The sequence below is a fragment of the Haemorhous mexicanus genome, chromosome 16, assembly GCF_027477595.1.
Source record: "Haemorhous mexicanus isolate bHaeMex1 chromosome 16, bHaeMex1.pri, whole genome shotgun sequence".
Classification (NCBI taxonomy): domain Eukaryota; kingdom Metazoa; phylum Chordata; class Aves; order Passeriformes; family Fringillidae; genus Haemorhous; species Haemorhous mexicanus.
Genome location: NC_082356.1, coordinates 1,349,814 through 1,374,107, shown reverse-complemented (window position 1 = coordinate 1,374,107; position 24,294 = coordinate 1,349,814). Strand labels below are relative to the sequence as shown.

General features: G+C 55.6%; 1 protein-coding gene across 1 annotated transcript; it reads left to right on the top strand.

Annotated features, from left to right (window-relative positions):
- Nucleotides 1-540: 540 nt before the first annotated feature.
- LOC132334529 (serine/threonine-protein kinase pim-1-like) lies at nucleotides 541-13,770 on the top strand. Its single transcript, XM_059860636.1, has 6 exons — nucleotides 541-853; nucleotides 11,277-11,869; nucleotides 11,978-12,028; nucleotides 12,233-12,599; nucleotides 13,229-13,408; nucleotides 13,664-13,770. The coding sequence occupies exons 1-6, from the start codon at nucleotides 541-543 to the stop codon at nucleotides 13,768-13,770; spliced, it is 1,611 nt and encodes a 536-aa protein (XP_059716619.1).
- The last annotated feature ends 10,524 nt before the right edge of the window (nucleotides 13,771-24,294 follow it).

Below are 24,294 nucleotides of genomic sequence, written 5' to 3'. Positions count from 1 at the left end.
TGAGAAACTTCCTGGGCTGATTCAGCCCTCTGATTATTACCCACTGTTGAGACTCCGGGCTGGCAGTGATGAGATTGAAAAGAGGAGTGTCAAGGCAATTAGAAAGGACTTCAGGGTACTGGGTCAGGTAGTTGGTAGGGCAGGAGCACAGGTAGTGTTCTGTTCAGTTCCTTTGGTGGTGGAGGAAAACGATGAAAGAAACAGGAGAATCCGCATCATCAACAAGTGGCTTAAGGGTTGGTGTCATCAGCAAAATTTTGGATTCTTTGATCATGGGGAAGCTTTTACAGCATCTGCTCTGCTAGAACCAGATGGGGTACATCTCTCTGTTAAGGGCAAAAGGTTTTTAGCTCATGAGCTGGCAGAGCTCATTGAGAGGGCTTTAAACTAGGTTTGAAGGGGGAAGGGGAAGCAGCTGAGCTATCTGGAAGCAGGCCCAAGGGTTGCAAGGCTGAGTTAGGGGTGAAGTCAGTAGCCCACCTGAGGTGTGTGTATACCAATGCACACAGCTTGGGCAACAAACAAGAAGAGCTGGAGGCCATGGTGCAACTGCAGAGCTATGATGTAGCTGCCATCACGGAAACGTGGTGGGATGACTCACATAGCTGGAGTACTGCACTGGATGGATACAAGCTCTTCAGAAGAGACAGGAAAGGAAGACGAGGAGGAGGGGTGGCCCTTTGTATTAAGGAGACTTTTGATGCCATAGAAATTGAAACTAAGGAAGATGGAGTTGAATGTCTACGGGTAAGAATTAAGGGGAAGGCCAACAAGGCTGACACCCTGCTGGGAGTCTGTTATCGTCCACCCGACCAGGAAGAAGAGGTAGATGACCTATTCTATAAGCAGCTAGGTAATGTTTCAAGATCATCAGCCCTTGTTCTTGTGGGTGACTTCAACCTACCAGACATCTGCTGGGAACTTAATACAGCAGTAAAGAGCAGTCCAGGAAATTCTTAGAATGTATGGAGGACAACTTTCTGTCGCAGCTGGTGGGTGAAGCCACCAGGGGAGGGGCTGTGCTAGATCTGCTGTTTGCAAATAGAGATGGGCTGGTGGGAGATGTGGTGGTTGGAGGTCGCTTGGGGCAGAGTGATCATGAAATAATAGAGTTCTCAATATTTGGTGAAGTCAGGAGGAGCACCAGTAAGACTCTTACACTGAACTTCCGGAGGGCAGACTTTGGCCTGTTTAGGAGACTTATTCAGAGCATCCCTTGGGAAACAGCCCTTAAAAACAAAGGAGTTCAGGAAAGGTGGGCATGCCTCAAAACGGAGATCTTGAGGGCGCAGGAACAGACTGTCCCTTTGTGCTGAAAGATCAGTCAGCGGGGTAAGCGTCCAGCCTGGCTGGGCAAGGAGGTTTTGGAAGAACTTAGGAATAAAAAGAGGATGTATCAGCATTGGAAGGAGAGTCAGGTCTCTAAGGAAGTATTCAAGAAGGCTGCTGGAGCATGCAGGAAAAAAATTAGGGAGGCCAAAGCTCATTTTGAACTTAGACTGGCAACTTTTGTAAAGGATAATAAAAAGTGGTTTTCCAAATACATTAATGCTAGAAGGAAGGGTAGGACCAGCCTTTGTTCTTTGTTGGACAAGGGAGGGAACTTAGTATCTGCAGATGAGGAGAAGGCAGAAGTCCTTAATGCCCACTTTGCCTCAGTTTTTAGTGGGAAGATGACCTGCCCTCAAGACACCTGCCCGCTTGTAGTGGTTGTTGGTGTCAGGGAGCAGAATGGTCCCCCCATTATCCAAGAGGAGGCAGTCAAAGAACTCCTGAAATGCTTGGATGTTCATAAATCTATGGGACCAGACGGGATCCACCCCAGGGTAATGAGGGAGCTGGCAAATGAGCTTGCAAAGCCACTCTCCATCATTTACCAACCGTCCTGGCGCACAGCTGAGGTTCCAGATGGCTGGAAGCTGGCCAATGTGATACCCATTCACAAAAAGGGTGCAAAGGAGGATCCTGGTAATTATAGACCAGTCAGCCTGACCTCAGTCCCTGGCAAAATAATGGAACAGTTTATATTAAGTGCCATCACACAGAATTTACAGGATGGCCAGGCTATCAGACCCAGTCAGCATGGGTTTAGGAGGGGTGGCTCATGTTTAACCAACCTGGTCACCTTTTCTGACCAGGTAACCCGCCTAGTGGATGCAGGGAAGGCTGTAGACGTTGTTTATTTGGATATCAGCAAGGCCTTTGGCACTGTCTCCCACAGCATACTCCTAGACAAGCTGGCAGCCCGTGGCTTGGACAGGAGCACTCTTTGCTGGGTTAGAACTGGCTGGATGGCCGGGCCCAGAGAGTGGTGGTGAATGGTGCTGCATCCAGCTGGCGGCCAGTCACCAGTGGTGTCCCTCAGAGGTCTGTGCTGGGGCCAGTTCTGTTTAATATTTTTATTGATGATATGGATGAGGGTTTAGAGTCTTTCATTAGCAAATTGCAGATGACACTAAGCTGGGAGCGTGTGTCCATCTGTTAGAGGGACGGAGGGCTTTGCAGAGGGACCTGGAACAGTTGGATGGATGGGCAGAATCGAATGGGATGAAGTTCAGTAAGTCCAAGTGCCAAGTCCTGCACTTTGGCCACAATAACCCCCTGCAACGTTATAGGCTGGGGATGCTGTTGCTGGACAGTGTTCAGGAGGAAAGGGACCTGGGGGTGCTGGTTGACAGTCGGCTGAACATGAGCCAGCAGTGTGCCCAGATGGCCAAGAAGGCCAATGGCATCCTGGCTAGTATCAGGAATAGTGTGGCCAGCAGGAGCAGGGAGGCCATTCTTCCCCTGTACTCAGCACTGGTGAGGCCACACCTCGAGTATTGCGTCCAGTTCTGGGCCCCTCAGTTTAGGAGGGACATTGAGATGCTTGAGCATGTCCAGAGGAGAGCAACGAGGCTGGTGAGGGGCTTGGAACACAAGCTGTATGAAGAACGACTGAGGGAGCTGGGGTTGTTCAGCCTGGAGAAAAAGAGACTCAGAGGTGACCTTATCACTCTCTTCAACTTCCTGAAGGGTGGTGGTGAGCTGGGAGTCGGTCTCTTTCTCCGGGCAACAACAGACAGAACAAGAGGACACAGTCTCAAGCTGTGCCAAGGGAGATACAGGCTAGAATTAAGGAGGAAGTTTTTCACAGAAAGAGTGGTCAAATACTGGAATCATCTACCCAGGGAGGTGGTGGAGTCACCATCCCTCGATGTATTTTAAAAAAGACTGGATTTGGCGCTTGGTGCCATGTTCTACTTGAGGTGTTGGAGCGTGGGTTGGACTCGATGATCTTAAAGGTCTCTCCCAACCTAGAAATTCTGTGATTCTGTGATTGATACCGTGGAACGGTGCCGCGGAGCATCACGGGAGTTCTAGGCGCGGCTGCACTGGCACTCGGCGAGGCGTGAGGCATGACGGGAGATGAAGTCCCGACTGGAACAGCGCTGGACGCGCGCCGCGGAGCATGATGGGAGCAGTAGTCCCGGAAGTGGCTCGAACACGATGTTTGGGGGTCCGGGAGGGCTCTTGGTGGACACTTTTGCGTCCGAGCCGCGACTTGAGGTCTTCGGGGGAACTTAAACGTTTCGAGAGCCCTTGGGGGGAGCTCGAGGAGCTCTTGCTGAGTTTTTTAGGGCGCGGGGCACGGCAGGAGTTTTAGGCGCGGGACTATGATCTGAGGGGCTCTGGGACCGCGGGGGATGAGAGGAGATGAATTCCCAGAAGTGGCTGTGCCGGGCATCTGTGGGATTGGGAGCACTCAGGGGATCTGGGGACACTTTTGGGGGGTCCCGAATGGGCGCTGAGGGGGCACTGAGGGATCCTGGAGGGTCTGGGGGACACTTATGGGACAGATAGGGGGCGGATCCCGGGGGGGGCGGTGGTTCTGTGGAGCGCGGGGCTTGACGGGCGTTAGAGTCCCGGCTCTAATGGCGGTGGTGGGGAGGGGGGGGGGGGGGAGCCGCGTTTAATCAGGCCGCGGGACATGACGGTCGTTGAAGTCCCGGCTCATATGGTGCACATATGGGCCGCGGAGCATGATGGGAGTTGTAGTAAATAAGGCAAAGCCTACCATAGGCAGCGCCCCCAAGGCTCAGATCTCAGGCGCTGATTTGCTGTGAGCGTTGATCGGCGGGAGCCTCGGCAAATGGGATGCGGTGGAGGCAGGAACAGCCCCTTCAACCTCTCCAGTCCCTCCCAGTAAAGCCCAGTTCATCCCCAGTACAGACCTGTAAAACCCCACTACAGACCACTTCATTCCAGGTAGAGCCGAGTACAACCCCAGTGCGCCTCCAAACCCTCCCAGTACAGCCCAGGAGAACCCCAGTACCCCTCCAATCCCTCCCAGTACAACCCAGTCTGTCCCAAAACACCTGAGTTCATTTCCAGTCCCTTCCAGTTCCCGCAATGTCATCCTCAGAATGCCTCAGTGTCCCCAGTCTTCTCTGCAGTTTCCCAGTGTCCCCAGTTTGTCCCAGTATCCCCCAGTATCACTCTCAGTATGTCCCAGTGTTTACCCTTGCAGTCCAGCCCAGTCCGCACAGACAGTCAGCATTCCTTGTGTTCCCAGGTTGTCCCAGTCCTCCCCAGTGTCACTCCCAGTATGTCCCAGTGTCTCCCACTGCGTTCCCAGTGTTCCCCAGTATGTCCCAGTCCTCCCCAGTGTTTCCAAGGACAGTTTAATTTCTCACGGTTGCCGTGGCAGCCAAACCCAGCAGTGGGGTCGGTGCAGTGCCCATGGCCACAGCCCCTTGCAGTGGCCCATTGCAGCTTGGGCTGATGATGCACCCTCAGAGCTGGCCCAGGGCTGGTCTGCAGTGGCTTTGGTGGCACCTTGGGCTGGCACACACCTGAGCAGTGTGTCTGTTTTCAGTGGGGAAACTCAGGAGTTTCAGATTGCTTCAGAAAACCCCAAAGAGTGAAAACCTCTCTTAGGCTGAGTGCAGCCAGCTCTGCAAGCACAGCAGGTCCCAGGGGAGTGAGGACAGACAGGATGGGGCTGGGGAATGTGGAGCAAGGTTGTCCACACTGGGTCAGAGCTCAAGGCACAGCTTCTGTGAGCAGGCCAGAGCTGCTGAGGAGAGACCCTGGGTCAATATCAATCACTGAATGCTGGGATCACCTCTGCTCTAAAGAGAAATAAATAAAATACAACCTTTAAAATAGGAACGTGTATTTCTTACAAGGTCTTGGAAATCTTTCTCCATCACTGGACTAAGAAAACTTTAATGACCCTCTCAGGGCTTTTCTGTTTTTTACATCAGACTCAGTCCCTCAGAGTGTCTTCAAAAAACTTCTCAAGAATTCAAAGTTAAATTTAAACTCCAAAGTTTCTTGAAGTTTTAATGGGTCCCACTGAGGGACACGACTGAGAAAGTGTCCCCAGGTTCCAGTTAGAGCAGAACACTGGAGGCAGTGATGCCAGCTGGGGACAGACAAGGCAAAGGTGTCTCTGGGGCTGAGCAAAGCTGGATGTGTTTCAGGAATGCAAAGGGCCAAGGCCTGAGCCCCAGCCCCTGGCCAGGCAGATCCTGTCCCTCCCTCCTTGCTCAGGGCTCTTCCCGGGATGGGCACTGGCATGTGGGGATGTGCAGTGCCAAGGGCAGGAGCATGGGGCGGCCCCTGCCAGGCTGCTGAGCAGGGACAAGGAGGCCATGAGGCCCCAGGCCTGCAAGGGTCACTTGTCTCCTGCTCCTGGCTCAGGCCCAGGCCCAGCAGCCATGGCCAAAGTGCTGCCCAAGTTGGCTCTGTCAGGGCCTGGCAGCTGCTGCCCATGCCTGTGCCCTGTGCAGCCCAGGCCGTGCTACGGTGTCCCTGCCCTGCGCCTCTGTCCCTGCAGGCTGTGCTCATCCCCCGGCTGCCCCACCTGGCTGGCCCCTTCCTTTGCTGACAGCTCTGCCTCCTGCCTGCCTCTGCCTGCCCACACAAAGCCTTGGGCTGACCCAGGCTCCTTCTGGGGGATGTGTTGCTCCACAGCCCTGCCCTGGCAGGGAAATTCCTTGCTCCTTTTTCCCAAGCTGGGCCTCCCAAGCTGCCCTTTGCATTAACTCTTTCTTTCTCTGGCTGTAGTCTACGATGTCAAAAGGATCCACCATCTCTGAATCCACCCTTCAGTCCCTCCCAGGGCTCTCCCCTTCTGTCCTCGGTCTGCACCCCACTGAGCACAGAGCTCCTCTGTCCCTATACAGTGCTCATGTGCTTGAGGCCATGGGCGCCTGGACAAGAAGGACGGTTCTTTTCTACAGGAAGGAAACCACAGAGCCCCAGGATTTTGAAGGCAGATGAGAGGCAGGCACTGGAGGCCAAGGCCAGCCAGACCTGTCTGTCCTTGCAGCTTTTGTCTGAAAGCAACCCTTGGATATTTGGGGAGTTTTGGAGGTGCAATTCCATTTCAGCCATATGTAGCAGTGTATTTCTATAGCCATGGGTGCCTGGAGCAGAATGACAGCTCTTCTGCACAGGAAGGTAAGGGCAGAGCCCCAGTGTTTCACAGGCAGATGAGAGCTGGTCTTCAGGAATCCAAGGGAACCTAGACAGTCCTGGCAGCTTTTATCTGGGGGCTCTCTTGGATATAAGGAATTTTGGAGGCAGATTCCCAGTTTTGGCTATGGATGCCTGCACATGAAAGATGTTTCTTTCCATGGAAAGAAAAGCACAGCCCCCCCAGTGTTTTGACGGCAGATGAGAGGTTGCCCCCCCAGATGCCAAGGCCATCTAGAGCTGTCTGTTCTGGCAGATTTCATATAGGAACAATCCTTTGATATAATCAAATATGGAGGTAGAATCCCAATTTCAGCCATGAACCCCTGGAGGAGAAGGAGAGTTCTTTCCCAGAGGAAGGAAAACATGGAGCTCCATGGCTTCAGGACCAGATGAATAGCAACCCTCAACATGCCAAGGTCAGCCGGACCAGTCAGGCTAAGCCAGCAAGACTTGTTCCATGTTCTTGGATCCTGGGGGCCCTGCAGCAGAACTTTGTTTCCAGAAGGCCCAGCGATACCACAGTGGTCTCCTTGGCTCTGCAGTGGCACAATGGCCCCTTGCTTCCATGAGGCCATGCAGTGCCAAAATGGTTTCCTTGGTTCCATGGGACTGTGCAGAGTGCCACAATGGCCCCTTGGTTCTGTTGGGCTCGCCAAGATCACAATGGACCCTTGGTTCCACAGGCATGGCTGTGTCACACTGGCCCCTTGGTTCCATGGGGACCCATAGTGTCACACTGGCCCCTTGCTTCCATGGGGACCCATAGCGTCACACTGACCCCTTGGTGCCATGAGGACTCAGAGTGCCAGAATGGTCTCATTGCTTCCATGAGTCCCTGCAGTGTCACAAAGAGCTCCTTGGTTCCACAAGGGCCTGCAGAGCCCCTTGATTCAACAAGGCCTCAAAGTGCCAGAATGGTCGCCAGGACTCCATGATGCCCCACAGTGTCACAAGGACACCTTGGCTCCATGAAACCCTGAAATAGGGAATGGTCCTTTGATTCCATTGGGCTCCTCCCTGTCACACAAGTTCTTAGTTCCACTGCACCCTGTAGTGTCACAATGGTCTCCTTGGTTCCACAGAGTCAGAATCTCTCTGTGGTCTCACGGAGCCCCACTAAGATCCCCTTGATTCCATGAGGCCCCGCCGTGCTACAATGACCCTTAGGTTAAATGGCCCCTTGGTTCCCGTGAGTCCTGAAGTGTCATAATGGTCTCCATGGTTCCATGAGGCCCCAGAATGTCACAATGGACTTTTGGTTCCATGAGCTTTCGTACAGCCAACAGCAGTGTCCTTGGCTCCACAGTGTCACAAGGGACCCTTTGTTCCATGAGGTTCAGTAGAGTGAGATAATCACCTTGATTCCAAGAGGTTCCGTAATGTCCCAATGGACTCCTTGGTTCCATGGCCCTGCTGTCCAGAATTGCCCCTTGGTTCCATGAGGTTCTGAACTGTCAGCAGGAATCACCTTGGTTCTGCAGCGTCATAACTGACCCTTGGTTCCATGAGGTGCCTGGCCTCTCACAGCCTCTCAGAGACCGTTCTCCCCCTCATGGCCCCTCACAGCCCCTCTCAGCCCCTCACAGCCCCTCACAGCCCCAGGCCTGGGGCTCCTCCCAAAGGAGAAGGGGTCGGGCCCTGCTTGTTCTCCTTTTATTTCAGTCCCTTCACAGCCACGAGTGAAGAAAGGCTGAAATGGAGCCTTTCCCCAGCGTTTCCCTCGGGGTTCATTGCGGGCTGAAGCTCTGTGCTGGCGCTGGCCCGAGTGCCACCATCCCTGCAGCCGCCAGGCCTTTGCTGTCCCCCCGTGTCCGTTCCCTGTCCCCGAGTCCCGCCCGGCTCTGGCAGCAGCAGCAGCCGCAGCGCAGGGGGCGCCGGCCCGGCCCAGCCGGGGCTCCCGGCCAGGAGCAGCAGCAGCGCCGGCCCCTTCCCGCCTGCTCCTGCCTCGGCTCCCGAGGGCTTTTTCCAGCTCAGTTCTGGAGTAGAGCAGCAATCACCCACACCCAGCCCTGACTGCGCAGGGCCCGCCTGTGCTGCCCTGACCCAGCCCGCAGAGAAAGAAAGGATCAGGTTCCAGCGCTGTTTTCAGCACTGCTTTACTCACCCTGAGGTGACAGCAGGAGGCTGCTGCTGCCTTTGCCTTGAGAATTGGAGATCATGGCTGCTCTTGCCGCTTGAAATTTATCTGTAAAACTGCAATTGCCTTTTTTGATCAGTGCTACCCAGAGTGCTTTCGTGACAGTGAATGTGGGAATCCTTAAAATCAGAGGATTTTGGGAAAGCTACAAAAGGCAGGCCTCAGAGACAGCAGAACTGTGATTAGAGCTGAGCTGTAACCATGAGATAGGGCAGCAGAAAAGTTAAATAAGACGTGGGAAAGTAAGGACAAATAGAACAATAGTTTGTGTATTAAGGCTTGGCTAGTAAAACTCCCTAAGCTGCAGAAAAGTATATCTAGCCTGATATTAGGAAGTACTGAGCTTAATAAATGAGCTCTGAACATTGTGGCTCACAAGCAGGTATTTTATTCGAAATAATCAGGCATTGTTTTACCGAAGGTACGTGTGCTTATAATGGTTGGATAGAACTACTGACAATATGCTTTTGCTTTGCGTGATTGGTCAAAAAACTTTTAAAGTAAGTTGTAACATTGAGTTCTTTGTCTGCTGCCGAGGACACAAACTGCCGGCATCTTCCCACTGTCATAACCATGTAATGAGACTGATGCTGGAAAATAAACACCTCAAGACACATTCCTCAGCAGTCCGGTCCTGTTTGTGATTTTGTACATAGACCCCCGGCTGGCAATAGGTGAACTCAGGCTTTTGGTCACAGGCATCATGATTAGCAGATCTTGAAATCCCCTAAAGTCCCTGAGCACTAAGTCAAGGAGAATTAAAGCCACACAGACCACATTTGCAGTGCTCAAATACGGCCCTGTTGCTGCTGCTGTTGAAATAAAATCACAGAAATTGCCTCTCAAGTGTCAAATCAAATGAAAAAATCCACCAGGAGAAAGAGAAACCAGAACTTCTTGACTTGCTCCATTTTTCTTCTGAGCAGCAGCAGCAGCAAGTGGAGATGCGCAGAGGTATTTCCAGCTGCTGCTGATCCCAGCTGGAGCCCAGCCTGCCGCCCAGTCCCAGCGGGAAGCTGAGCCCAGCCCGGGGAGCTCCCGCAGTGTTGGGAGCTCAGCGCACGCGGGGCCAGGCCCAGAGCCCCAGGCACGGCCGCCCATTGCTGGGCAGCGGCGCAGACGGAATGTCCTGCGGCCCAAACCTCCTGCTCCTGCCACACAGCGCCAGCGCTCTCCCCCTCCTCCTCCTCTCCCAGCGCGGCACAAATTCCAGCTCGGAGGAGGCTTCCCCAGAGAGGGCTCAGGCTCCTGCTTCAGCCTCAGGGTCCCTGCAGAGGAACAGGGCGTCTTTCAGGCACTTTCACAAGCTCTGGGTTCCCATTTCATGGGCAATCTGGGATGAAAAAGGACTTGTTAGGAAGCACAAAAGCAGAGGGAATTGATCAGAAATTATTAGGAAAAAATGACCCTTCTTAGAGAAAAAGTTTGCAAAGTCATTCCATGCATTTTTCCTTTTCAAATTCTTCCAGTCATCTCCTGACAGGTCCAGCATGTTCTGGTACTTTTCATGAACTGACTGTACTCTTGATTCATATCAATGCATGAGATGTAGAAGCATCTGAACTGAACACTGAAACAAACTCCCTCTGTCAGCCAATTTTCATCTTCTAGCTCACTTTCCCTATGTCCACAGGTATGTTGGAATGATTATCCCACAGCTCTCCATTTCTGGCTGCAGGCTCTGGAGATTCTTTCTCTGCATTCAGTCAGGTTTGCATTCCCTAACGATTCCTGGTAGCCCATCATGTTTTCTGAGGGTAGAACAGTAACACTGAAAACCTCACCAATGGCACAACTGCCCAGCCCACAAGGAAAAGAAAGAACAAGCTGTCAAGTTCTTCAAATATTTGTCCTGCTTTGCTGCAAGAGTCGTGCTGCACACACAGTGTGGAAAGCCAAGAGGAGCTGCAGTTGGTGGCACATCTTGTGACAGAAGCTGCACCTCGTTCTCCAGGAAAGATTCTTGGAAAGAGCAAAGAGGATTGAGGAGCAGATGATGGGAAAAATGAAAGAGCTTTTAAGAAATTCAAAGAAAACAGAAAGAAACCATCTGAGATGTTTTACTCGATTTATTTTTATGCTCCCCTTTTCCATCTTGCACTACTTCTCCTTCCCATTAATTCCAAATGGATCTCACCTCGAAGATCCATGACTTGGCAAGTTGTCGACACTGTCAAATACCATGAGCTACACACAGTTTGCCTTCCCCTGGTTTTCTTTGGAAAGCAATGCTGGAGAGGTAAGTGCAGTGCCTGGGTCACGTACAAATTCAGCATTCAGGGAATGTGCTCCGATAGTGTTTGACCCTCAGCAGGGACAATGCACAGCAGGGACAGAGGGGATTCCTGTGCTGCTGGGCAGGAGTGCAAACTCTGGGTCTTGACTGAACACGGCCAAGTTCCCGTGTTTGGACAGGCTCAGGGGCTGCCCCCGGGGAGCGCGGGGCTCGGCGCGGGGGCGAGTGGGCAACGGGCAAACGGACACGGGGACAAACGGCCCCAGCGCTTCAGTTGCAGCGGCAGCAGCAGCAGCGAAAGCAGCAGCGAAAGCAGCGACTTTGCCGAGTCCCTCTTGCTTGTCCTATCCCTCTCCCGCAGTCCCGCTTGTCCCGCAGTCCCGCTTGTCTCTCCCTCTCCCGGTCTCCCTTTCCCGAGGTCCCCTCTGCTCCCAGTCTCTCTCCCCTTGCCCGGTCGGGCCATGCCCCCGGCCCGCCCCCGGCCCCGGGCGGGGCTGCATCGTGCCCGGCCCCGGGCGTCCCGCCGCGGTCTCGCCTCCGGCCGGCTCTGGTCGTACTGGCGGTGGCGCTGCTGGGCGGGCATCCGTGCCTGGGGCTGGGGCGGCATCGCCTCCCTTTGGCTCCGCCTGGCCCGAGCCTGGCCCCGGCCCCAGCCCCGGCCCCGGCCCCGGCCCCGGCCCCGGCCCCAGCCCCTCCCGGGGCCCGCGGAGGACACAGGCGGCGCGGCCGCTCCCGCCGCCTCCGCTGCCGCTTGCCCGGCCCGAGCTCCGCCGCTCGGCAGCGCGGCCGCCGGCCCCGAGCCGCCGCTGTTCCGCTGCAGGGAGCGAACGCCTGGGGATGGCCGGCCTGAGGCGCTTGAGGGGCGCTCGGGGGCCGTTGCCGCCCCCGGGCCGAGCGCTGACAGCCGTGTCCCGCCGGCAGGGAAGGCGCAGCAGGGCCTGAAGGAGCAGTACCGGCTGGGCTCGCTGCTGGGGCGCGGCGGCTTCGGCAGCGTCTTCGCGGCCACGCGGCTCTCGGACGGCGCCCCGGTGAGCGGCGGGCGCAGGAGGAGGAGGGGGCGGAGGAGGAGGAGGGCGGAGGATGAGGCTGAGCATGGCGGGCGGCGAACTCAGCCCGCTGCTTCCCTTGGCTTGCAGGTGGCCATCAAAAGGGTGCCCCGGGAGCGCGTCCGGCACTGGGGCGAGCTGGTGAGTGAGCGGGGCCAGCGGGAGCAGCCGGGCCGTGCCGGGCGGGGATGAGCCGAGGCCCGACAGGGTGGAAGCCGCCAGGACGCCTCGAGGGAGAGCGGGCGTGGGGCCAGCGCAGGGCACAGAGCATCCCAGGCTGGCTGAGGGCTTCCCGAGCCCCGGCACGGCATCAGCCCCACTGACGGCATCGTGCTCCTCCCGCAGCCCGATGGCACCAGCGCACCCCTGGAGATCGTGCTGCTGGCCAAGGTGTCCACTGGCTTCCCTGGTGTGGTCCAGCTGCTGGAGTGGCTTGAGCTCCCCAACGACGTCTTGATGGTGCTGGAGCGCCCGGAGCGGTGTCAGGACCTGCAGCATTTCATTTGGGCACGGGGCTTCCTGCCCGAGGAGGTGGCGCGGGAGCTGTTCCGCCAGGTGCTGGAGGCCGTGCGGCACTGCACCAGCTGCGGGGTCCTGCACAGGGACATCAAACCAGAGAACATCCTGGTTGACCTGGCCACCGGGCAGGCCAAACTGATTGACTTTGGCTGTGGCACCTACCTGCAGGACACAGCCTACACTCACGTTGCAGGTGAGCCCACACAGGGTGTGCTCCTGGTCCCACCATCTCATGGCCCAACATCTCAGAGCCCAAGCTGGGTGTGGCAGTGGGGATTCTCCCTTCTGCAGCCCTTCATGGCACTGAGACTTCAGCCGAGTTGCTTTTGAGCAGGGCTGGGTGTGGAGCCAGCTTCCAGCCCTCCTGGCAGCCTTTGCCCACCACTCTGCCCAGGACTGGGGCTGGGGCAGCCAGCCCAAAAAAACACCCCCCCGTGGGTGGGGGTAGCTGAAAGGGGGGGTCAGAACCAGTGCCCCAGCCAGTTTGGTGTGCAGGTGAGAAAGGGCTTGGACTGCTCCACTCGCCTGCTTTGTTTTGGGTTCATAATGTTTTTTTGAGCAATGCAGGCAGGGAGGATGCAGGCATGGTTTTTCCCCCAGCACTGAGTGGTTTCTTTATTGTTATGGTGCGGCCTTGCCAGGGCTTCCACTGCCCTCTTCCAACCCCAGTGGCTTCTTTTCCAACTCCAAGTCTGTACACAAGTCCCAGGTGCTGGTGAGAGGGCAGTGCGTCACACCCCATGTGCCACTGGAGCAGGGATGCTGGGGCCAGGCTCTGGGAGCAGCAGCATCCCCCTGATGAACTCCATCTGTATTCCATAGGAACACAGTCATACAGCCCCCCGGAATGGACCCACTTTGGCTGGTACTATGGCAGGCCAGCTACCATCTGGTCCCTGGGCATCCTGCTGCACCAGATGGTCTGTGGAGAGCACCCTTTCAGGAGGGGCCAGAACATCAGCTGGGACCATCAGCTCTCGCTGCCACAAGGGCTCTCTCAAGGTGGATCCTCATCTCTGGGCACGGGGGAATACCAGTGCTGGGAGACAGCAGCGGGCTCGTGAGCATCCTGCTCTGGCAGCTGCTGAGGAGGTGGCACATGTCCTGCTCCCCTGCTCTCCTCCAAACCAGGGAATGGATGGGAAAGCTTAGGCCCAGCTCTGAGCACATCCAGCATGGCCTGGGCACGGGAATAGTGGGGCAAAGCCAACAGGAGCCTTCTCTAACTGACCAGCGGTTTGTGGTTTCTCTGCCCAGAGTGCCAAGATCTGATCAGGCGGTGTTTATCCATGCTGGACTTGGAAAGGCCCTCATTAGAAGAGCTGCTCTGTCATCCTTGGATGCAGGATATTCATCTGCCCTAGAAGAAGGGAGAGAGCCACAGGCACACTGTGATGCAGGGCCCTGGTAAGTTACAGCTCCACACATGCCTTGGCAGTCAGAAGCAAAGGAAACCAGACTTTTTTGTCCTGCCCATGTCACTGCCCAGGGCTCATCAGACGGGAACACACAGCCCTTGTGCTGGAGCTGAGCTGCTCTGGCAAGCACTGGTGGCCACCATCTGAGCTGGTTTTGCTTGTCCTGGTTCCCTGACAGCTGGGGCTCTGGGCAGAACCTGAGAGCCTGGTCTCACCCAAGGGAAGGAGAAGGAGCCCCTGGAGAAGCTGTACCAGGTGGGACTGCTGCTGCTGGAGACAGTGAGGAGGACATCTAGGATGGCAACCTCTTCCTGGACCTGGCCACTGGCCAGCTGAAGATGATGGACTTTGATTGTGGCACCTTCTCCAAAGCCAGGCTCCACAGCAAATTTACAGATGAGTCCACACCCAGGGGGATGCTCCCAGATTTGGGCATTGCACAGCCTGGCGGGGAACCAAAGGTTCCCCCTTTGCTGGGGCAGATGCAGCTGATCCTTCAGTCGCCTGCACAGCTGGTTTTGGCAGGGCTGGGGGGATGGGCTGGGCTGGGTACGAAATGGGAGTGGGCTCCTGGCCCTGCCAACAGCCCCCAGCCCCCACCGTGCCCCGGGCTGGGGCTGGGGCAGCCAGCCCGACACAAACAAACCCCATGGTGGGAGCAGAGGTGGGACTCCAGAACCTGTGCTGCGGCTGCTTTGCTGTGCAGGCAAGGAAGGGCTTGGGCTGCTCCACTGCCCTTGTTTGCTTTGGGATCAGCATTATTGTGGGGGGCAGTGCAGGGGGGAAGGGAGAAAGCCTGGGCTTCCCTTCCCCGTGTGTGGGTTTTTCCTTGCATGCAGGGATTGGGCCTTCCTCAAGGCCCTGGCAGAGATAAGATTTTTTTACCTTTTTTCTTGTTTCCCCTTTTTGTCTGTAATCTATTTTCAATATTTTGTTGTTTGTTTTTCTAGATGAAGCCTTATAGGTTGGGTCCAGTCTGGATCAGGAAGTGCTTGGGACCAGCTGCAGTGTGGATGGGCCTGCCCTTGGAGAAGGCTGAGGACATCATTTGGGACCAGCTTTTCTTCCAGCAGGGGAGGGCGTGAGGTGGGTCCCCGTCTGCCTGGCATGGTGGGATCAGAGCTTCTGGGAGATGGCAGCGAGCACAGGAGCCTCCTGCTCTGGGCAGCTGCTGAGGAGGTGGATGTGCCCTGGCTGGCTGCAGGCTGGGCACACGTCCTGCCCTCCTGCCCTGCTGCCAAAAGCAGCAGTGATGGGCAGCTCTGGGCACCGCTCTGAGCACGGCCAGCATGGCCTGGGCACCGTGGGCGGCTGGGACAAGGGCACAGGAGCCTTCAGCTGACGGGCGGTTTCTGCTTTCTCTCCTTGCAGCCGGGCTCTGCGGGTGCTGAGGCTGCTCTGGGCTCTGGCAGGGCTCTGCTGGAGCTCAGCACCGGGCTGGAATCAGCCAAAGAAGAAATGATGTGACCTGCAGCACAGACTTGCTTGAGCATTTTGGCAGCACAGCTCAAGTTTGCAGAGTGTACACCTCCAAGGGAAAACATGACACCCCCCAAAAAATAAATTTGTTCAATAACTTCTGAAATGAAATCAATCTGGGATGCCCCTCAAATGACATTTCTCAGCTTGCTCAAGTTGTAGCTCAGCCCTTCTCTGAACAGTTCTCTCCCCATCTGCCTTTTACTACTGCTCCCTCTTTTCCCTCGGTGAGTTCCCAGCCCATTGCAGCCTGTATCACACTGTTGCCTTCCTTGGTGCCCCTCCCCACAAGGAAGGCTGAGCCCGAGGCTTAGGGATGCATCCTGTCACTGGCTGAGGAGCAGCAATGTCTCAGAGGTCCCATGGGATTTTGGTGTCATTGAGAGCCACTCTCCAGCCCTCAGCTCTGCTCACGGCTGAGCTCCCACTCCCTTTCCCTTGTCCTTCCTGCAGGATGAGCTCTCTGAATCCCCTTGAGCCTCTTCACCCTTCCCAGCCTGCACACCCACTTCAGTTAGGCCGAAGCTGAAGCTGCTCTGTCTCCTCTGGTGTACAGGGTGATCTTGTCCCCAATGAGTTGCAGCTGGACCAGTTGCTGAAGATTGGAGGCGGGCCTGATCTTGACAGGCCACACCTGCAACCAACAAGCACTAGTGATATATAAGAGTAAGGGAAGAGGAGTGACAGGAGTCAGATTACTCCTGCAAGGAGCTGGATCAGTCAGTGTGTAGAGGAACTGCCTGTGAGGAACAGCAAGAAGGTATGAAGCTCTAACAATACGAAATCCTTGCGCTATGATGACGCTAGAATTTGTGTTATCTAAGACAACACTCTGGCACACCATCCAGTCCCCTGTGCAGGGAGCCCCTGCCCCAGAGCACAGCACACAACAGTGCAGTCCGGGCTGGAGCAGCTGCCCCCTAAGCCCTGGCTTGGCTCTTTGTGGCAAGGGAATGCTCCCTGTTTCCAGCTGTCCCTGCAGGATGGCCCCAGGGCAGAGCCCAGCCGGGCTCCCACTGCAGCCCCTGGAGCTTGGGGCAGACAGTGCTCCCAGAGCTGAGGTTCCTGGGGAGCACCCGGAGCTGTGCCTTGCACTCTGCTGCCATGTGTCACAGTGCAGGCTGGCTAGTGCTGTGTGAATGCACCAGCCCCTGGTTTGAGTGACAGGGCCTTGCCCAGTCACATCTCTGCCAAGGCTGCAGCATTTCACTGGGCAGAACCTGACAAGGCATAGAGAGCAGAGCAATGAAATTATCCACACTGGGTTTTTCAAAGGCCCTTTGGAAGGAAGGGCTTGAGAATAAATGCTCTCTGTTTGCCACATGAACATTGGGGAGAGTTAGTGTCTTTGTCTTCAACCCACTCCCCCTCGAGCCAACGTTACAGCCACTCACTCCCTCACACATCCCCCTCATGCCTTCCCACTGCTGTGTCCTGTCAGAGCTTCTCCAGCCCCTCATCCCTTCATGGCCCCGTCCCCTCAGGGTCTCCCCCAGCCCGGCCAACCTGCCCGGCAGCAGCGCCGCAGCCCCACAGCAGCTGCAGAGGAGCCCCATCCAGAGGCACCTTGGAGCCCTCAGCAATCCAGCCAGCAGCACACGGGCAGGAGGACACAGATGGCGCTTCCTGCCTGGGACAGGGCTTGTGGCCATCTCCAGGCACTGCTCTCACAGGGATCTCTGCAGCTCCAGCCCCTGCCCACCCGCTCTGTTGGCAGCAAAAAGGCTTCAGCCGAACCACCAAAGGCCAAGGGGCTTCTGGCTATTTTCCCTGCAACGTAGCACGCCGGGACAGCTTGCTGAGCCCAAGCACCCTTTTTCCCCTCTTCCCCTATGCCCTGCATACCCTGGGAAGCAAAAGAAAGCTCCTGGGAGTCTGTGTATTATAACACAATCTATATTCATATACTAAAGAAAAAACAAAAATAAAAGAACAATCTTGAAGAAATAGAAAATTCCTGCTGGCTTAGGTGGCCCCAGCAGACAGAGCCTCTGGGCTCAGCTCTCTGCAGATCTCCAGCAGCGCAGCCAGCCAAGCCCCGACAGACGAGGCCGTGTCCTCCATGCCCTGCGGAGCTGATCCTGCAGCCTCTGGAAGACGGAGGATCGCTCACTCTGGAGTGCCTGGAGGACATTCAGTGTATGAAGTGCCATGTGTGACGAGGCACTGCTGGTGTCCTCTGTCAGGTGTTCAAGGGCTGAAAGAGAGAGGAACAGAGCCACGGTCAGAATCTGAGAGAACCCGAGGAGAGTCCCCTGCCAGGGCCATTCCAGCCGGCTCTAGCCATGGCCAGGAGGGAGCAGGGACCAATGGGACCAGGCTGAAGCTCCTGGCCACGAATCCCCCACATGGCCCTGAAATCTCTGTGTGCTCTGCCCACGCCGCCCCTCATCCACACAGGGAGCAGAGCCCTCCGCAGCCGGGGCAGGGCTTGCAGCTCCCCCCGTCAGCCCCTGCTGCCAGCCCGCTTCCCTCACTCACCGTTGCAGATGAGCCAGAGCTCTTCCTTCTTCCCCCTCAGGTGCCGCTCGGCCATCCCTGGGAACACAGAGCCTGTCACAGCCCCAGCGGCACAGTTCCCTGCCAGCGGCGCTGCTGGCACTGTGGCCACACGGCCTGCTGGCCCGGCAGGGCTCAGCCCGGCCCCTGCTGCACGCTGCCGCCCCAGGGCACGGCTGCGAGAGGGCGGCAGCAGCGCCGTGGCCAGGCGGGGCTCGATGGCGCCGGGCCCGGGTGGCGCTGCCGGGGCAGCAGGTGGGGCTGGGGCCGAGCTGTGGCAGGGCCGGGAGGGAGCCCGGGCTCGTGGCTCACCTATGAACCTGATGGCCACCACTTGCAGGGACTCCTGTGGGCTCTGCAGGTAGGGCAGGGCCTGGCGCAGGTGCTCGGCTGCTCTGCTCCCGTGGTCTGCCAGCTGGAGAGAGCGGCAGGAGGGAAGGGTTGGTGCGGGCTCAGCCCCTTGGCCGGGTGCTTCCTGCGTCCAACCTCGGCCTCCCCTGCCTGCACAGCCCGGAGGCGCGGCCAGCAGCTGCTGGTGCCAGGCTGTGGAGGGGATGTTTAAAGGAAAGGTTCCCTCTACCCACCACACCACCAACACTGCATGGAGCAAGTGGATTGCTCTTATCACACAGCGAGCTCATATTGGAAACCTGAATCACCCTGGGATTTTGGAGATAATTACAAACTGGCTGGAAGGTGAGAACTTTGGTCTCACTGACGAAGAGGAGCAGGAACAAGTGACACGGGCTGAGGAAGCTCCACCATCCAACCAACTACCACCAGAGGAAACACGCTACGCTCTTTTCACTGAAGGTTCCTGTTGCATTGAAGGGATGAACCAGAAATGGAAAGCAGCCGTATGGAGCCCCACATGATAGGTTTCACAAGCTACCAAAGGAGAAGGTGGATCAAGTCAACTTGCTGAACTCAAGGCCATTCAGCTGGCCCTGGGCATTACTGAAATGGAAAAGTGGCCAAAGCTCTACCTTTATACTGATTTGTGGATGGTAGCAAATGCTCGCTGGGGCTAGCTGGAAAAGTGGAAAATGGCCAACTGGCAGCATAGAGGAAAGCCAGTCTGGGCTGCTGATGAGGGGAAAGACATTGTTTCTGGGGTAGAAAATCTATCTGTGAAGGTCTGTCATTTAGATGCCCCTGTCCCCAAGAGTAGAGCCAATGAGGAGCAATGAAACCATGAGCAGGTAGGTCAGGCTGCAAAGACAGAGGTGTCAAAGATAGACTTAGATTGGCAACATAAGAGGGAGTTATTCTCACCTTGATGGACCCATGATGCCTCAGGTCATCAGGGTAGAGATGTCATTTCTAAGTGGGCACAAGACGGAGGGGTGGATCTAACCATGGACAGTGTTTCTCAGGTTATCCATTACTTTGAGATGTGTGCTGCCATCAAGCAGGCCCCACGAGTGAAGCCCCTGTGGTATGATGGGCGGTGGTCCAAGTACAGGTATGGGGAGGCCTGGCAGATTGACTACATCCCACTGCCCCAGACACACCAGGGCAAGCACTACGTGCTGACCATGGTAGAAGCCACCACTGGATGGTTGGAGACCCACCCTGTGCCTCATGCCACTGCCCAGAACACCATCCTGGGCCTGGAAAAACAAGTCCTGTGGAGGCATGGCACCCCTGAGAGAATTGAGTCAGACAACAGGACCCATTTCAAGAATGGCCTTATCAACACCTGGGCCAGGGAACATGGTATTGAATGGATATATCATATCCCCTATCATGCACCAGCTGCTGGGAAAGTTGAACGGTGTAACAGACTACTTCTGACTACCCTGAAGGCACTTGGGAAATGAACTTAGGAAAAGCAGCCTGGATGGTCAACACTCGAGGGTCCGTCAATTGCTGCCATCCCCCCATCACCGCAGCAATGGAAACAGGTTCTGCCCCAACATGTACTGATGGTATCAGGGTACACTGCACACCAGTATCAACCAAGGCATCGTATTTTTGTCGCTATGATGTGCCAGGCCATCAGATGCACACCGTCCAGAAGATCCGGTTTGGCTGTGCCTCTTCCCAGCTAGAGGCAGGGCCCCTCTAACCCTGGTTATTATGTCTTTCCTGGGCATACACGGTAGAGGCTCCTTCAAGGGGATCTGACAGATCATACCCGGTAACTTGGACATGGGAGGTTGAGGCTACCTTCACTTTAGTGGAACTCCCTCCGTTAGTGTTTCCCTCCTTGAGCTGACGCACCCGTGCTGCCAGGACAGAAGTGGGTTTCCCATCCCACCTTCCCACGTCTTCCCCATGGTCACACAGAAAGAACCACAGGTCAGCCCTTGGGGTGTAGCCTCTCTCTCTAGCTGGGGAACGCTGGGCTGTGACTTTGGGGCCTGTGACTCGCACTGGTGCCATGTGGGAACTGTTCTTCCTCCCTCCACCCTCATCTCTTCTTGTAGGCTCTTAATAATAGCAGAGACATGAGCCTGCATTGGGCCATTGATTATACTCTCACAATTTCTAAGCTTGTTGGTGACAGAGCCCACTGTCTCTTGGTTGGTATCGGCATTAATCGTTGCAGTGAAGGTGGTGTATTGAGATGGCCCCAGATCTGCCAGACTCCACAGCATTTGCCCTGTGCACCTGATTTTGTCAGGGTCATTGTCATGCTGTCCATCCCTCCCAAAGAGTACCTCCAATACTGCCACTTCTCTCAGCTGTTGGATCCCTTCCTCGAGGGTCTTCCAGCACATTCTATGGTGATGCTCCTGCATTCTCTCCCTCTGGACAAACCTCTCTCTGACACTCATTATAAGCAGCTCCCAGAGGGAAAGGGACCCTGGATCCGATACAAATACCTGATTCATACCTGAGTCCTGGGTCAAGGGTCCCAAATTCCTTGCCTCACCACCATCCAGTTGCACGCCTGTGACCATAAGGTCCCCGACCCGAAGTAACCAGGTTGTATAAGCCTCACATTCCCGGCGTACAATGTCCTTGTGCAGTTCATCCACAGGGACTTTCGTACATCAGGGACTCAGTGATGATCTCAACCACTGGCTCCCCTGTGGGTTATGAGGGCCCTCCATTCTTATCCTTACCTGGATGCTCTGATTTCATCTTAGACCTCCTTGTTTCTGCAGGGGCGACTGCTGCTGGCTGTGACTGCCTCTGCAGTTCAGCTGGAACCTGGATGGTTGTAACATCTGTGGGTTCCACTGCTGCACCATCAGACTCTCCCTCTTTGAGGCAGGGGGAGGGTTTTCACCAGCTGGGGAAATGTACTCCTTCAGCACCTGGCCCATCTCCTTCACCAGAACCCCCACCCAATCTGGGTGGTTCATTTCTGAGATGGGCTGTGGGGCAGGGTCAGGCTCTGGGGCAGCAGCATCCCTTGTCTCTGGGGTAGGTGTCAGCGTAGTTTTCCAGGTTAATCTTCCCCTATCTCTGAATGCTAAATAGAACAGGCCTATCAGCAAAAACAACCACTGTATGATATCATTAGCATTTAGAGTGGATATGAACCCTTTGAAAAGTGGTGGGGCAGACCCAAAGAGCTGGGTGAAGGGTTGAGAGAAAGTCTACCCCAATGTCATTTCCTCACAGTAAGTACCATTATTAAAATACCCCAAAAACACACAGTTAGTGTGTGATAGCTCTGAATCCATGCGCTCGCCTTCCAGAGGAAGTTAAAAATCCATTAATTTCTCACCTTATTAGGCCATAAAACAAACTGGATAACAGCCACAGCAGCCTTAGATATGGTTAGCCTGTGTTCCCAGGGAGGGCCAGGCTGCTCCTGATGGGGCAGAAGGAAGAGTTCCAGGCCCTCCACGAGGGTGAGTGAGGGCAGCGGGCTGTCAGCAGGGGCTGGCTGGGTGAGCTGCAATGCCTGGGCAGGGAGCTGCAATCCCTGCCCTGGCTGCAGTGGGCTTCACTCCTTGTGTGGACGAGGGTGGCGTGGGCAGAGCACACAGAGATTTCAGGGACATGGGTGAGGGGATTCATGGCCAGCACCTTGCAGCTGATTCCCTTGGCCCCTCCTGTCTTGTGGCCAGGGTAAGAGCTGGGTGGGATGGCCCTGGCAGGAAGGTCTCCTTGAATTCCTACACATCCAGGTTCTTACTGTGGCTCTGTTCCTCTCTCTCTTCCAGCCCTTCAAGGCCTGAGTGAAAACGACAGCCCCTCCCATTTAGGCACATTTTTTCAGGTGATGTTTAAGGCAAGAGCTGAAGAACTTTCATCTTCTGGCTCAGAAGAACCAGTGTCTCTTTAAGACCTCCAGACCTCCCTTTGAAGGTGACACCACCTGGAGACCAGAGAAGACCAGTTGGAGCTCCAGGCACAGCTGATGACTGGCACAGCTGAGCCTGTGGGAAGCTCCCATAGCTCCTGCCTTCTCCCTCCCTGTAGACAGCTCCCTCCCTCCTTCCCTCAGACCCTGCCTGTGGTAGTTGGTGTTTTACAGTGGTTTTATTATAAAAGTTAGATTTCCTATGTTAGTCAGCTATAATGGTTTCTCCCATGTACCCCATTTTGTTCCCCCTAATGGTTCAGTCCTAAGTTGTTTACCACAAAGTTTTCCCACCACTTGTCTGCCCCTCGGTGTGTCAGTCTCCCTGCTCCCCCCTCATTCCCTTAGAAGCCCTTGTCAATCTCAGTTGTACTACCCCTTACTCTTGTCAGTCTCCGTAGTCACTCCCCTTGTAGTCTCAAATGTTCTGTGTCAGTTAGCTATGTCTCGATGGTTGATTGGTTTGTGAGGCTTCTTCCCTCCCCTGAATGATCCTTATTGGAGTTGCTAAGTGATCTGTTCCTCCCCTAAGATCCCCTCATTGGGTAAGAGTTGTAGCCACCCCTTGTACCATCCCCTCTTTAAAAATGCTAGTCAGACCCATTTTCTTTGTCACTTGAACTGGACCCCTTTCAGAAATAAACGTTCCTTGGAAACTCAGACGAGTGATCCTTCCTTGTTTCCTTCGCCTCTGATTTCTCATGCCGTGCTCCTGCTGTCACCCACGCCGTAGCAATTACTGCCACCCTAGACGGTCTCAGCAGAGATCAGGGGGCGGCCACTCTCATGTGTGCCCTCAGCCACCAAGGGTGTGCTGGCCAGCAAACCTCCATCCTGTGGCTGCAGAGCGCTTCCACACCTGCACATCCCCTTTCTTCCCTCCCAGCTCATCCCTTTGCTTCACCTTCCATTAATAAACTGTTTGGCTTCTTTGCTTTACCTGCATCTCTGTGGAACTGGAGTGATGCTAATCTGGGGCCCTGGGACACACAAGCCCCTCCTGCCATTCTCTTCCACGCCGTGTTTTGTGTACAGACACAGGAACAATGGCTGGGAAGTTCCCTGTGCTGAAGATCCATTTCCACGACGCTGTGGAGGTACAGACCTTGCTGAGCACCCTGGAGCCCCTGGACTTTGGAAGAGCCAAGCTGAGGATGCTCTGAACCCAGCTGTGAGGGATTCCATGGCAAGCATCCACAGAGGGCAAAGGAGCTTGGAATGCTGGAAGGTTTCAAGAACAGCTTCCTGAAAGCACTGCACTGCTCCATCCCTGCACAGGATCAGGAAGAGGGCAGAACCAGAGACCATCTGGGCTCAACGGAGAGCTTTAGGTGTGCCTAAGAGCAAATGAAGCAGCAGCACGGTGCCCGAGATTCAGACGCATGACCGTGCCAGTGCCTGGAGTGCTGCCTGGCAGTGCTGGGATCCCAGGTGTGGTTCTGGTCCCCAGAACCGAGGAATGGCAGCCCCAGGCTCAGAGCCAGTCAGAAAGCCAACCAAGTGAGACCAGAGGGAGGGCACCTTTCCAGTTTCTCTTGGGCATGGCCGCAAAACAACCCCTGCTGCTTCTTCCTTCACCTGTGTTTGGGGCGTGCTGGTGGCAGAGCCAGCCAGGTTGTGCTCTGCAATCCAAAGCCTGTTGGGAGCGTGCATGAAAAGCGCTGCATGCACAGCAGAGAGTTCTGGAAGGTTCTGGCAAGAGCGTCCTGTGGGGACAGGGCTCTGGGCTCTGGCTGGGAACAGCCTGGTTTTCCTGCCGTGAGCGCAGGCAGGAGTTGAGGCAGGTGAAGAGGCAGCGGGTACCTTGTGTTTGTAGAGGGCCTGGGGCTGCACCTCTGAACCTCCACCTGGAAACACACTTGGGGGAATAGGAGCTAGAGGTGGAGTGCCTGTCCTGAAAGGACCTGAAGTCATTCAGCCTTGCCAGCTTTTCTTAAGAGTGCGTTGGTGTTCCCCAGAAAAGCTACACATTTGGGGAAATGCCTTTGGAGGAAAGGGGCTTGCTTCTCAAGGAAAGTGCTTCCCAGGGAGCTCCCAGTGAGGTAGGTGCAAGTGTCCTACTTTGGCTCTCTGTGCTCCTTGAAGTCCTTGAGGCCCGTTGCACTTGGCAGAGGGGCAGGGCAAGGGAGAAGGCTGTGAGGAGCAGGTTTGGCATCCACCTGGACCTGCAGAGACCAACCCAAACACCTGCAGCAGGGTGTGTTCCCCCTCTTTGGACAGAGGTG